The 13,560-nt window shown below is 37.5% G+C and overlaps 1 protein-coding gene across 4 annotated transcripts in view; it reads left to right on the forward strand.

The window, feature by feature from the left end:
* FOXK2 (forkhead box K2) overlaps positions 1–13,560 on the forward strand; it is a 58,832-nt gene that overhangs the window by 30,063 nt on the left and 15,209 nt on the right. For 3 of the 4 annotated variants that reach the window (XM_043497426.1, XM_038372272.2, XM_038372273.2), the window contains exon 2: positions 10,787–10,981. In XM_043497426.1, coding sequence (XP_043353361.1) covers positions 10,787–10,981 — 195 coding nt within the window. Of the gene's footprint in view, positions 1–8,113; positions 8,242–10,786; positions 10,982–13,560 lie in introns of those variants that run through there. The other variant, XM_038372274.2, reaches the window with a different exon arrangement.

A 13,560-nucleotide genomic window follows, 5' to 3' on the forward strand; every position in this document is an offset into this window, starting at 1 on the left:
CGCCAGAGGTGTGCCGCTGTAGCGGGTATAGTGTAGACAAACCCCTAGTGTTAAGTAGACTTCATTCTCTTGATTCAGATGTAAAGTCGTATATATGCAGACTTGCCTATACAGGTAGCTGTTTAAATAAGAGGGTTTTGGCATAACTTGTGATAGAATATAGGTATCTGATAAGGTAAAAAATATACCATTTTGTTCTAACCTGAGAGTCATAGGTGCCTTTTATAATTATGCACACATCTCAATATTTCATGACAGCACTTTCTCTACTTCCCCCTTTTGTTTTCATTGTAAAGGATACTACAACACTAAAGTACTCTGTTTTAAAATATTTGTTGGTTTTAATAGGGTTTTGCAGGCAAATCTGTTGCTGACAGTTTACTTAGAAGTGAATGATGATTTGTTAGAGTGCGGTGTTTCCACATGTTCCTTTGCAGCCAAGCAGTACCCCCAAGATGTGCTGAAGGGGGGAAATGCTGATGTGGATATCTGTAACTGGCCCGCACAATAGTAAAGGAATATAGTACTATTATTTTATATAGTGTCTACTTCCTTTTACTAAAAATAACACATTTTATAAAAAGCTAAAGTGTTTCAGAACAGTTGAAAATGTAGACTTAAATATTTGGTGGTAATAGGAGAATCATTCTAAAGTGCAATTGTATGAAAGGAAGAAATAGGAATTGATTTTACTTTTTTCTTTTTAATTAGAAGCTATGGTATAGTGCAGTGATGTATGGTTTGTCAGGTGCTGAAATAGCCATTTGTAAATCTGGTACAGGTACGGGCATTTTAAAAAAATGAATTAAACTTTATCAGTTTAGGATGAAATTTACTGATGGAGACCACACAACCAGACTGCACACTACTTTTGTATACAGAGATGCTAAATACTTGAAAATGCACTGTTTCCATAGGCGGAGTTTCTTTTGTATTCACAGACTGGGGAGCCTCAAATTCCAGAGGCATTACATGAGCAGTTTTAATGAATTAGTGTCTGGTTTTGCTGCAGCAGATGTGACAAGCAGCTTTATAAGCTGCTTCCCATCGATCGCTGTTTTCCAGCTCTTTTGTCTCTTTCTTTTGCTTAGAGAAAAGCAGTGAAGAGCTTGGTTTCTACAGTAACTGCTGCCTACATTCCTGCCTGCAGGCCAGTTTCTTTCACTATTCCTTGTAGCCTATGCAGGGCTACTGTATTGGGTTTCTTTAGGGTTGTTTCTTTCCCCACCTCCTTGGTGACTTTAACATTTTACCATGTAAGAATCAGAAGATCTTGTGGTGGGAATTTGTAGTTTCAGTATATGTATTTCTAATTGAGCAAAGCACACTTCCAAGAATGTAGACTAGCATCAGTATTACTTGCAACTGTTGAATGCCAATTTTTGTATGGCTGATACTTGAAGAGCATTAAATGTCTGACTGCAAAAGAAGAATTATGGCGTTGGCTGAAAATTTGGGATGCCACTATATATTGTTTGTGTTTTAATTACCTTTTGAGAGAGAAAGAAGTATTAAATACCTATATTCATGTTTGAAATTCATTCATTCCCAAGTATGCATTAGCTGATAAAGGTGAACGTGTTTGTGAATATTTTTTTTTTTTTTCCTCTTCCTCAGCCACCATCAATATCTTTGTCATAGTGACATCCTGTTTCTCTGGCAGAGGAGAACTAGTTCCAGATCCTTCTGGAAGTAGTCAGTAGCCATTTTAGAAGTTGTACTGAGATCTCTACAGACTTTCAGGTACTCGCTTCCCCACTCGAGCTGCAAGATTGTACCTTGAATCTCCATTGTGGTAGCGTGTGGTTTTACTGGCACATTTCTGTGCCTGTCTCTTGAGATTCTGCAAAATTATGTTGACCAGATTGGGCGAATGTGTAACTGAAGTATTATCTTGACATAGTGGGACACTTCTTTTGTGCTGAGTCCTAATTTATTTGCAAGTTTTTGCATCACGAATTGGACACTGTGGTAATTTTTTTCATGGTTGTTAGAGCATATGAACAATAACAGCATATGCTAAAATACTTCAATGTTTAAGTGGAAAAATGTGCCTCATGCAAAAAAGAGCTACTTGTCAATTTAATGGTCCTGACATCTTGCTCCCCAGACTATCTTGAAGCTGATTGTTGCAGAGGCACTGATGCTCTGATATTGGTTGGAGACTATGCTTTGCAACTTTCAGCCCTTTGCCAGTTAATATGTAGATAATGGAAACTTGGAAGGAAGTTTCATTAAGGCAGTGGTTTTCAAACTGGGTCGCGACCCAGTAGTGGAATGTAAGATGCCAGGTCATAGCGGCCCGGTTGGTGGTCCTGACCAGAGCTATTAAAAGTCCTGCTGGCAGTGCTGCCCGGCTAAGGCAGGCTAGTCCCTACCTGTTCAGACACCATGCTGACCCCGGAAGCGGCCATCAGCAGGTCTGGCTCCTAGGCAGGGGGGGGCCCCACAGTGCTCAGCGCGCTGCTCCGAGCACTGCTCCGCAATCCCATTGGCTGGGAACCAGCCAATGGGGGGTGGGGGACGATGCCTGCAGGTGAGAGCTGTGGAGCTCCGTCTAGGAACCGGACCTGCTAATGGCCGCTTCCAGGGCTCGGCGCGGTCCGCGGTGCCAGGACAGGTGGGAAACCTGCCTCTGCACTCCCGCTGCGCTGCTGACCAGGAGCCACCAGAGGTAAACCCATACCCCAATCCCCTGCCCCAGCCCAGAGCACCTTCCCACACCCTGAACCCCTCATTCCCGGCCCTACCTCGTAGCCCTCATCCCCGCACCCCAACCCTCTGCCCCAGTTCTGAGCCCCTCCCACACTCCAAACCCCTCATCCCCAGCTCCGTTGGGTCACGGGCATCAACAGTTTTCTTCAGCTGGGTTGCCAGAAAAAAAAGTTTGAAAACCACTGCACTAAGGCATAAAGAAAAGGAGTACTTGTGGCACCTTAGAGACTAACAAATTTATTAGAGCATAAACTTTCGTGAGCTACAGCTCACTTCATCCGATGAAGTAAGCTGTAGCTCACGAAAGCTTATGCTCTAATAAATTTGTTAGTCTCTAAGGTGCCACAAGTACTCCTTTTCTTTTTGCGAATACAGACTAACACGGCTGCTACTCTGAAACCTGCACTAAGGCATATCAGCCTTTGGAGATAGTTGAGAGAAGCATCCAGGAGGACCTGCTTTCCCCCCCTGCCCCTAAGAACTAGTTGCCCCTACTTAAAGTGCAGCTGCTCTTGATGATTTCATTTAGAAAAAATGAGTCATAATAAGTAAATGGCCAAACGTAATTGAAGTGGAAACTGGTGGCAAATTACCCAAATCAGGGTTTATTTAAAACAAAACACACACAGTAAAAACCCCACCTCATACCCTGATCCAAAATTTATCTTCCTGTTTATAGGAAGCAACGCTGCTCTCCTGCTTAGGTAGTTTTTTACATTGCCAGCAAAGGGTGTTGCCTAGAGCAAATAGAAGAGGCATGAAAACTTCCTTTTTTAAAAGCTGTTAGTGTTTGAAAACTTCATGTTTCAGTACTCTTGCATTTGACTTGTAATATTTACTAAACAAATTTTGTGATATCAGAGTGAATTTTTTCATAAATCTCTTCACACCATGCGTGAATTTTTACAACTTAGTCACAAAATCCCTAAAGCTGGAATTTCTAGTGGAAACACATGGGTATAAATGGTACAGATTAAAAAAATACACCAAAACCTCATCATTTAGGGAGAAGATTCAATGTCATTCCCTTTTTTATTGCAAGAAAATGAGTCCTCTTTCCCCCTGTAAGTCTCCATTATAGCATTTCTAATATTGTTAGCAGTTGTCTTATTTGGGTATTCCTAGAAGGAATTTTTACAAGAATATCTGAACAGTTACTTGGTTTCTTTAAATAATTTGAGTAGCTTGCATTTCAGTTATTAACATAATAAGATTTAATGCTGAGGAATTAGAGATAAAAATCTAAAACAGTAATGGGGATTGTTTGAATTAATTTTATGGAACTGTCTGGATGGATTTACCTATCTACATATAGTTTAAATTGGGAGCTGCTTTGGAGCTAGTGTTAAAGTTTACCTTAACAGTTTTATAGAAGTCATTACATTATTAAATCAAAACTTTTTAAAACTACCTTTGCTTTTTACAAATAATTTTCAGTGTCCAGAGAAGATCACATTCTGAAGACTGACTGTATTTGTGACTTAGTTAATTGTTTCTACATGTTCATATGAACCATATTAAGCAGAAATACTTTAAGCAATGCTGAATTTGTAAACTAGGTAACAATACTAGAATGTAAAATCTTGCTAAGAATATCTTGTAAATTTAACTCTAAAACAAAGCATAATATCCTAGTTCCTGTTTTTCATAAATTTCATTTCTGTTGGTTCCATTGAGGGCTGAAGTGGTAAAAAAACAAAAAACAAAAAAAACCTCCTCTGCTCTTAAAGTCTGTTGTTTGAGTTGATTGGTGTGTGACTTGCAAAATATGTCAATTTGGAATTCTCTTAAACGTAGTCCCAACTTGTTTAAGCTAATGTTACAAAATGTTCTGGGAATGAATCGTTCAGTTTGCATACGCCAAGCAAAGTGTCCATGAACCTGAAGTTCCATGGTACAAAATTTAGCTGATGTAGTTATAAAATATAATGTGCCTTCTGTTGGAGGTGTGGAATGGCACTGGTGGTAAGGATAAGTGAAGGAGCAGAATCCCTTTCTCCCTCGGGGGGGGGGGGTAAACTTGTTACTCCTCAAGTTGACAAACTTTTATCACTTTTAAGTATCTAAAAGTGCAGTGCTTTAACCCATCTCCGGGATTTCTTAGTGGTTTCTATGCTTCGCTTTGGCGTTTGAAGCAAACTGAGCACAACTCTTTGACTCCAAACAGCCCTTCTACTCCTACAGTCTAATTTAAGTGATAACTGAACAGTATATTCACATTACCAAACTGAAAATTTAAATGGCGGGGGGGGTTATATTTTGTTTATAATGTAATGTTTTCTGTCAGCCGTTTCCTATCAAACTAATAATCAATGAAGCAGCAAAAAGAGAAAAGACTCTATTGTGACTCTTTCTATAAACTATTTTCATGATAAATTAAATACCTAAACTGCTTCCAAATGTTTTAAAATCCTAACTTCCTAAATTTGTAACATTAAGTAAGCCTGGATGGCAGACAATTCTACACCTTGATCATAAATTTGGTAGCAAAGCTTTTCACTTAACTGTTAAAATATTGCTATAGTACTGTAATATGGAAGAAATAAAATGCTGTGTAACATTACAAACTTGCTAGATTATTTTGGATAAAACAGTTGAGTTGCTTTATGTAAAATATAAATGAAAAACAGTTCAGGTCTTGAAGTGGGCAAGCATGCACTGGAACATCTTAATAGCAACTACCCCAGCTCCAGGCACGACCTCCCCCCAGCTATGTGTATCACACAACATTGTCAGCCTGTGATGGAAGTGCTGTTTATATACAATGTACCTTTGAAGGGTCATGCTTCCTTGTAGGTTGAACAATCTTCTGTGAAGATCATGGTGGTTTTCTGGTATATTGAAGGGTAGACGAGGTAAAAGAAAATTGTGTAAAAGAGGAGAGTAATCAAAACTGGGGATGAAAGTCTAAATTATTGAGAAGCCATCCTGAAGCCAAAAGAAAAGAGGATCCTTGTTGTGATATGATATAAATGACACTCCAGGGGAAGGATGGTTTTATCTTGGGAAATACTGTGATCTGTCTTTCTCTCCCTTGGTCAGTTGAACTATCGTAGAAGGGGAGGAAGAGAGACTGTGGATCATGTTATTGGTGATTCCTTTGCTATCAAACAGGTTTCAGAGTAGCAGCCGTGTTAGTCTGTATTCGCAAAAAGAAAAGGAGTACTTGTGGCACCTTAGAGACTAACAAAATAAATTTGTTAGTCTCTAAAGTGCCACAAGTACTCCTTTTCTTTTTGCTATCAAAGAAATCCTAAATGAAAACCTAAAGAGTGACCCAAGATTCTTGTTGTTTACTTTCATTTCTATTTGAAATAAAGTACAATGGGGAAGATAGAGGATCCTTGTCATTCCCACTCCTTATCCCTTTATTGTTCCTAGCTATTTTCCAGATTTTTTTTTTAGTAAAAGTTTTACAACATCTTATAAAAGGAATCTCCCCTGAAGATTTTGATACCAGGATGATTCATAGGGTTATCAGTGTTAAGTACTCATAATATACTTCCATTTGAAAAATGGAGGTGTTGATCAAAGGAATTGACTCGTTCTGTAGGGGCAAATGGTGTTGCCAAACCATGTCTCGATCACTACAAGACAGCTTCAAACTGAATGTTCTAGGGCAGTGGATCTCAACCTTTCCAGACTACTGTACCCCTTTCAGGAGTCTGATTTGTCTTGCGTACCCCAAGTTTCACCTCACTTAAAAATGACTTGCTTACAGAATTGGACATAAAATACAAAAGTGTCATGGCCAACTATTACTGAAAAATTGCTTGCTTTCTCATTTTGTCTGTATGAAATTTTAGTTTATAATGACATCACAAGTGCTTTAGGTGTAGCCTGTTGTAAAACCAGGCAAATACCTAGATGAGTTGAGGTACCCCCTGGAAGTCCTCTTCGTACCCCCAGGGGTACGCTTACCCCTGATTGAGAATCACTGTTCTAGGGAATATTGAAGCACTGGGTCTGACGATAGGATTTGAAATACTGGTGCCACAAAGAACACATCAGTGAGAGCTAGGAGTTCTAGCCTGTTTCATGGTTCGGTGCTGAGACAGGAGTAGGAATCCAGTCAGGTGATAAATTTTACAAGTGAGTAATTCTGCTCCCCCTCCCCTCCCCCCCAACAGCATGCACAAAGCTGGTGAAGCAAAGAGGGAATGCTGGAAATGTGGATTTGACAAGTACAACCATACTGTATACATTTGCTCCTCTAATGAAACCATTATCTAGCAGCTTATGAAATTACTTTTATTTATTTAACACTTACATTGCAGTAATGCCTGCCTGGTCCCATTTTGCTACATACAAACAGATAGTAAATGACAGTCTCTGCTCCCAAGGAGTGATTGGAAAAGTCAATCTGTGGATTCGCTTTTTTTCTCTACCCCTCTGTCTTCCCCAGTTTCATTACTCAATCCATTCTGGATTTATTTGTGTAGAATAAAAATATTGTGTGCTGCATCTTATTCCCACCCTCTAGTCTATGCTCGGTATGTTTTCTGTTTAGATGATAAGGTCTTTAGGGCAAGGACCTGTCCTCCATTTGGAGCTATGTAAATAATAAATACAACACAAGTACTGTTGTCCTGATTCATTCTTCTTTTTTTAAATGACCTAAAAGTGGATCTTACCAGTTATGAATTTTGGAGCTGGTAAAACCATGTTATGTAGCTTTTGGAAATATTTATTTTCACCACTTAGAAATATGACACACGCTTTTCACCCTATAACTAGTGGTTTGAAAATATTTTAACTGTTTTTGATCAATCCCAAATGTACCCATTTGATTTCTCATTGTGAGCTGCAATACCTTCCCATGTGTGATAGAGCAGGAAGGTTTCAGTGGTACAGTAAGATGAAATGCAAATATTTAGGTGTTCACATGTTTAACTAGATTAGAAGTTTAGCTGGAAGCATATTATATTCTCCTTATAACACCATCCTCTCAGAGCCCAGCGTTTGAAATGTTGAAAAGTGTGGTGGTAATGCTCGCACAGTATAAATATAGTACCTAGCTTGTTACAAGTGATGTTAAGCTTGGCACAGAGTTTAATATCCAGTACAGAGCTTTGACTACCCAAAGCTCCTATCTTCTCACACTTGACCAACGCTTGAGAGCCACAGTGGTCTCAGACATAGTTTTTGGAGTCAGGGCCTTGGACTTGGCGGGGGGAAGCTGTTCCGTATCTTTGTGTATGATGACCAGGGGCTAAGAAGTGATTAGGAGACAGAATGGCAACACAAGAGGGGAGAATTTTTAGTGGAGTGTAGATAGATATGTAGGAAGAGGGGGTTTGTTGCTGAAGCTGACCTGGAATTCACATTTTGTGTCTTTGGATTTGCCTGTGCTTCAGTTTAGGTTATGAAGCCTCTCTCCCGCCCCCTGGTAAAAGCCCAGCAGCATTTTGGAGCATTGCCTGCTTACTAGTAGATGGTATCCTTGTACTATGCAATAACCAGTCTGAACACTGAATCAGCACTTGAAGTTATGTACAGCTGCTTCTGTATTGCTCTTCAGTTGAAGTGAGTCTTCTCTACAAGGTATTCAGTCATTGAGACTGAGGAGTAAATAGACTTGAATCTGCAAAATAGTTACATAAAATATGTAAAAAAGTCTATTCCACAGAAGTCTAAATATTTAGGTCTCAATTTCTGTTATTAATGTTTACTTAAAGTAAACATCCTGGCTTATTCTTCTGTGCTGACAAAATGGATGCCTTTGCTTACTTTCTATTTGTGTGCTCTTGAAAAATGACGATGTTGTTAAGAGAAATGTTGGTTGGGATAACATTGGCTTTCAACAAAACAAACTTTATTCCTTCCATCAGATATTTGAGGAAAAGACAAATGATGGAGGAAAGATTTTTATTTTCTGTAGAAAGAGCAAGGAATTCCAGCTTTATGGTGTAACAGTAATGTCGTCTTTACTGTTTACTTAAGTTTTTCTACATTTCTCAGCTACAGTCCTTCATTGTGGGTGTTAGTTTAAAAACAATTAGCTAGGATTGCATAGTGAAGCAGGGAGAGTCTAGTCCATTTCACTTTCCTGCTGCAGCCCATGTGTAGTGTTTTGGCATAGATTCTGTTCCCAATTTAGTACATGAAGCATGCTTCGGAATCAAGTTGTCTGTTAAACTCAGACATGGTCCTTATGAAATGAGATTGAAAGGAAGGTCACGGTCCCATTTTTCCCCCCCTTACTCTTTTAAGCATGTAACATAGGAAAACATGATCCATTCTCGCTAGCAGCGAATGTCCATGTTTCCATTAGATGCATCTATCCTTAAAAGTTGTGCCAAAGTTATAGTGACACTTGGAACAAATGCTGCTTGCACCCGTTTCAAAGCAGTTTTGTTTCCTTTCTTAATAAAACTACAATAGAATCTCAGAGTTATGAACTGAGCAATCAACCACACCCCTCATTTGGAACTGGAAGTACACAATCAGGCAGCAGCAGAGATGTTGAAAAACGCAAACATAGTACTGTACTATGTTAAAAGTAAACTAAAAAAATAAAGGGAAAGCAGCATTTTTCTTCTGCCTAGTAAAGTTTCAAAGCTATATTAAGTCAGTGTTCAGTTGTAAACTTTTTAAAGAACAATCATAACATAATTGTTCAGAGATATGAACATTTAGAGTTACAAACAACCTCCATTTCCGAGATGTTCATAACTCTGAGGTTCTACTATAGATCTGTGTAAAAGGATTGCTTCACAATATGGTTTCTAAAGTTTGTTTGTAGATTGTCATTGGCAAAGCCTCTCAGTGAGGGGCATGTAAATATGGCCATGCATTGGGTCCTTTGCATATCTAACATGGGTTCAGTCCTGTGCATATATGACTGATTTCCAGGGAGGAGGGGGCAGCAGTACATCTAACACTATTAGATTATTGCTGATCATGAGCAAAAGGTAAAATTACCTGAAATGTTTTTTGTTGGTGCTATGGTTAATAACAGAATTAAATTTAGGTATGCTCAATCCGTTTGTGTACAGTTAAACTATAAATAGCCTATTATCCTGTTTAATTGGGTTAATTTCTAAAAGCTGTAGTGCTTGCCTAATGAGCGCGGGGGGGAGTGTAATGTTTTAAAAGTTCATTAAAGATGAGTTTTTAATGAATATAAACAAAAATTAAACATTTTTTCATATTGTTTATATAACTGGATTTTATCAAATTTAAAACAGTTAACAGTTAAAGCAAACATACAGACTTATGGTTTAACTTTTTGTTTATAAGTGACAATTTTTGCATTAAACCTGTCTTAAACAGTATTTTTCTGAGCCTAAATTAAGGCTACATTTGCCATGACTGTTCATTTCTGGTAGTACCTATTGCTTTTACAGTTAGGCACCATTAGCATTGCTGTATGCATAGTAAATGTGGTTTAGGAGAAAAAGAACAAAAATTGCTTTAAACTAGTATGAGTGAAATTACATAGGCCCTAATCCTACAAACACTTATGCATCTGCTTAACTTTACTTCTATGAATAGTTTCACAATAGGACTACTTAGAGAGTAAAGTTAAGTAACTTCATAAGGGTTTGCAGGATCAGGGCCATAGTGAACAAAATACTACTGATGAATGGATGTTGGAGGACTTGTTAGCTCTCTTAAGTAGTTACTGACAGTTCAGTATACTTAAACGAACTGAAGTTGGAGATTTTTCTGTGGCAATACTGATTGTTAGGGATACTGTAAATTGTTTTTATAAGTTAATGCACAAAACCCATTCCTTCTGATGTCACTGTTAAGATGTTTTTGAAATAATACCCCATTTGGAGTATGTTTCCAGTTTAATCTAAAGATGGACTACAGAAATTACAGCGTTAAAATAATGTATAGACTTAATACAATTATATTTGTATTCTAAAGTCTAAAATTATCATTTCTAGTGTTTACTAGATCTTTGTGCCTGTGTGTAAAATGAAGATAATTGCAAATCATTACCCAAGATAGGCTGGTTACTACTTTAATCAGGGTTAAATATTGCTTGTGAGTTACGCAAAAAAGTCTGTTATGTATTACCTGTAAACAAGTTGCATATATATTTGTTTTTATTTTTCAGATGTACTTTCAGGTTTCCCAGCACAAACATCAAGATAACATTCACAGCTCTGTCCAATGAAAAGAGAGAAAAACAGGAGTCCCCAGAGTCTCCAGTGAAACCTGTGCAACCCCAGATCTCTCCCTTAACAATAAACATTCCAGACAACATGGCTCACCTGATCAGCCCTCTCCCTTCTCCCACAGGAACTATCAGGTATTTAAAATTTGCAAAATTGCATGCAGAGTAATATATGGTTACAGAATCAGTACAGAGATACAGTTCATTTGATGTTGCTTTCCTTATGTAATAATGCTTAAGTTGGAGCTCAGAGCAGCCTCAGATGAGCCGTGGAGTAAAATTATAGTGTTGTGGTTTTTTTCAGTGGCTACCTATTCACATAAATATACAAATCTGTTACTGTCATTAAAGTCTGACTTTAAATTCACAAAAGCAATAAAGTTGTGTTAGGGCTGTACTCTGAAACATCCTTTTATTCCTAGTATTCTAGGATGGTTAGAGCAGTGAATGAGCCCACATTTCCCAGTGGCTGAAATATTTGGACACACTAGAGTGAGTTTAAGAATTAAGCATCAATCTTAACTTAAAATTTTCTTGCCATTGTTGGTCTTCATTATACCTGTGACAACACTTTAATTTAGTTTCTATTTTTATTTCCATTGTTAGTACTATTCTTAAGCGGTTGACTAAAATCTAGTGTCCTTAGTAAGTTTATCAACAGAAAATATGGTTTAGCTGTTTGGCAATGCTTATTTTGAAAGCTAATGATTAAAAAAAAAAATCTCTTATTGACTAATGACTGCAGTCAGTAAACTAAGTTTCTTATTTATAGTATCTCAGTATAGCATCAGGAGAAGTATAGTGTTGAGAAATGTTTTGGTAGGTGTGGTTAATTTGGGTCTGTCAGTTTATCTGTGTTGATTAGAGACTCAGAGCCATCATTTGGCTTGTTGTTGGGTTGAAGTTCAACAAAAAGTTTAATTGTTCTTCTTGCAAACTTATAAAAGCATTTTGAATAGGATTTTCAGAAGCACCACAGTCACTTAAATATTTTTGAAAATTCCACCTTTTCCTCACAGATTCTGGTAGATATGCTTGATTCAAGGAATGTAAAGCTAGTGTGTCTAATTCTGTTGATCTTCAAATTTGGATCCTGTTATGAAGTTTAAATTCAGAGGTAAATCTGTTGATACTTAACAAGAGCAGAGATCTTGATTCCAGTTTTGTGATGGTGTTTGCAAATGGTGCATTTGGAAAAAGTGATTTGATAGTATAGCAGTCTTGGATTTTTTTATTTAAACCAGGAAAAAATTATCTTCCCCAAGAAATGACTGCATTCATAAATATTTTACCATTGCTTTTTGCATTATCTCAGCTGTTGCAGTTATCTCTCAAGGCTATTAAACAACTGTTAAACAATACCGTTAAAAATCAAAGCAGTTCTGAGTCTATTTGACTAGCTTGACATTTTCTTCTTTAATTCACCAAGTTGTGTGGAGGATTTCTAAACTTGCTTTGATTTTACCATATATATATTGCTGTGTGAATACATGGTACAGTGAGCAAAGTGTAAAGGGCTACTGTCAGTTGATATATGCAAAACTTACATAGCACAGCAATGACCAACGCTTTTTAAAAAGTGCTGACCTTCTGACTCTTAACCCTCAAAACAAGGCCTGTTCCACACAACGTTATTAAAAATTCCATCTTCCCTGCTGGACAGTCCACTAACAGCTAACCTCAAATGTTGGAATTGTGGAGATAAGTTTCTCCAAGAACAGTGGTTTTGTATGTTACTCTGTCTACATATAAGAATGTAGCCGGCACTGCAAAGGGTGTAGACAGCAAGATGTTCCTGTCTGCTTGCAAAGCAAATCTTGGCAAATACAACTTTTTGTCCCACCAGTCCAGATGGTATCCCTTAACTCTAGTTTTCCTTAGTCTTAAATTTTATATATTTTGATTAATTTAAAATAGTATCTTTGATTTAGAACAAGGCTAGTGGATGGGGACCTTGCAGACTTCTCAGATTCCTGCTTTTATTTTTGTATATGCGTTTTTGATGCTGCTGAGGGCAGAATTGAATCCTGTCATTATGTAAATGTTTTTGGGGCTTATTGCATTACATGAAAATATGTAAGCAGTGAAAAGATTGCTCAATGACTATTTCTCAACTGTAAAGGGACAAAGGAAATTCTGGAAGAATAGCTCTTTATACAGCTATGATTCGGGTGTACTATAAAAGAAACTTTCAAAAGATATGGTAGAAATTTATTTGAATTTTTGAGTTAATATTTTATACCTTCCCAACACTAACGAGCCTTAGCAAAATGCCAATTATCAAATTTTACCTTTGGCTACTGTTTTGTTGGTGTCCTTTCCACTTATGTTGTCATCTCCCCAACCTTTGGCCTATTCAATTATTACGTTACATGAGGATTTATAGTGTTAATACAGCTCAGTGTCTGTATATAATTCTAAATCAATTTACCTGAAATATATATTTGATTAAATAAGAATCACCCAGAACTCTTCCTTTATAATATTTTCGCAAGCATGCTGTTTCATCCAGACCCGTTGAGTGATTCTGACTAAGCTAAAAACAATCACGTGGTGGAAATCTCACGTAGACCTAATTTCTGAAAACTTTCAAATCAGCGATTCAGATGAGAATCAAGAATTTTTGGTTGTATAAGTAGACCGAACCTCCAACTAAAATGGACGTATTGTCAACAAAGTTTATATAAATACAATATAACCTACAAAACAGTTAA

Source organism: Dermochelys coriacea, chromosome 14 (genome assembly GCF_009764565.3).
Source record: "Dermochelys coriacea isolate rDerCor1 chromosome 14, rDerCor1.pri.v4, whole genome shotgun sequence".
NCBI lineage: Eukaryota > Metazoa > Chordata > Testudines > Dermochelyidae > Dermochelys > Dermochelys coriacea.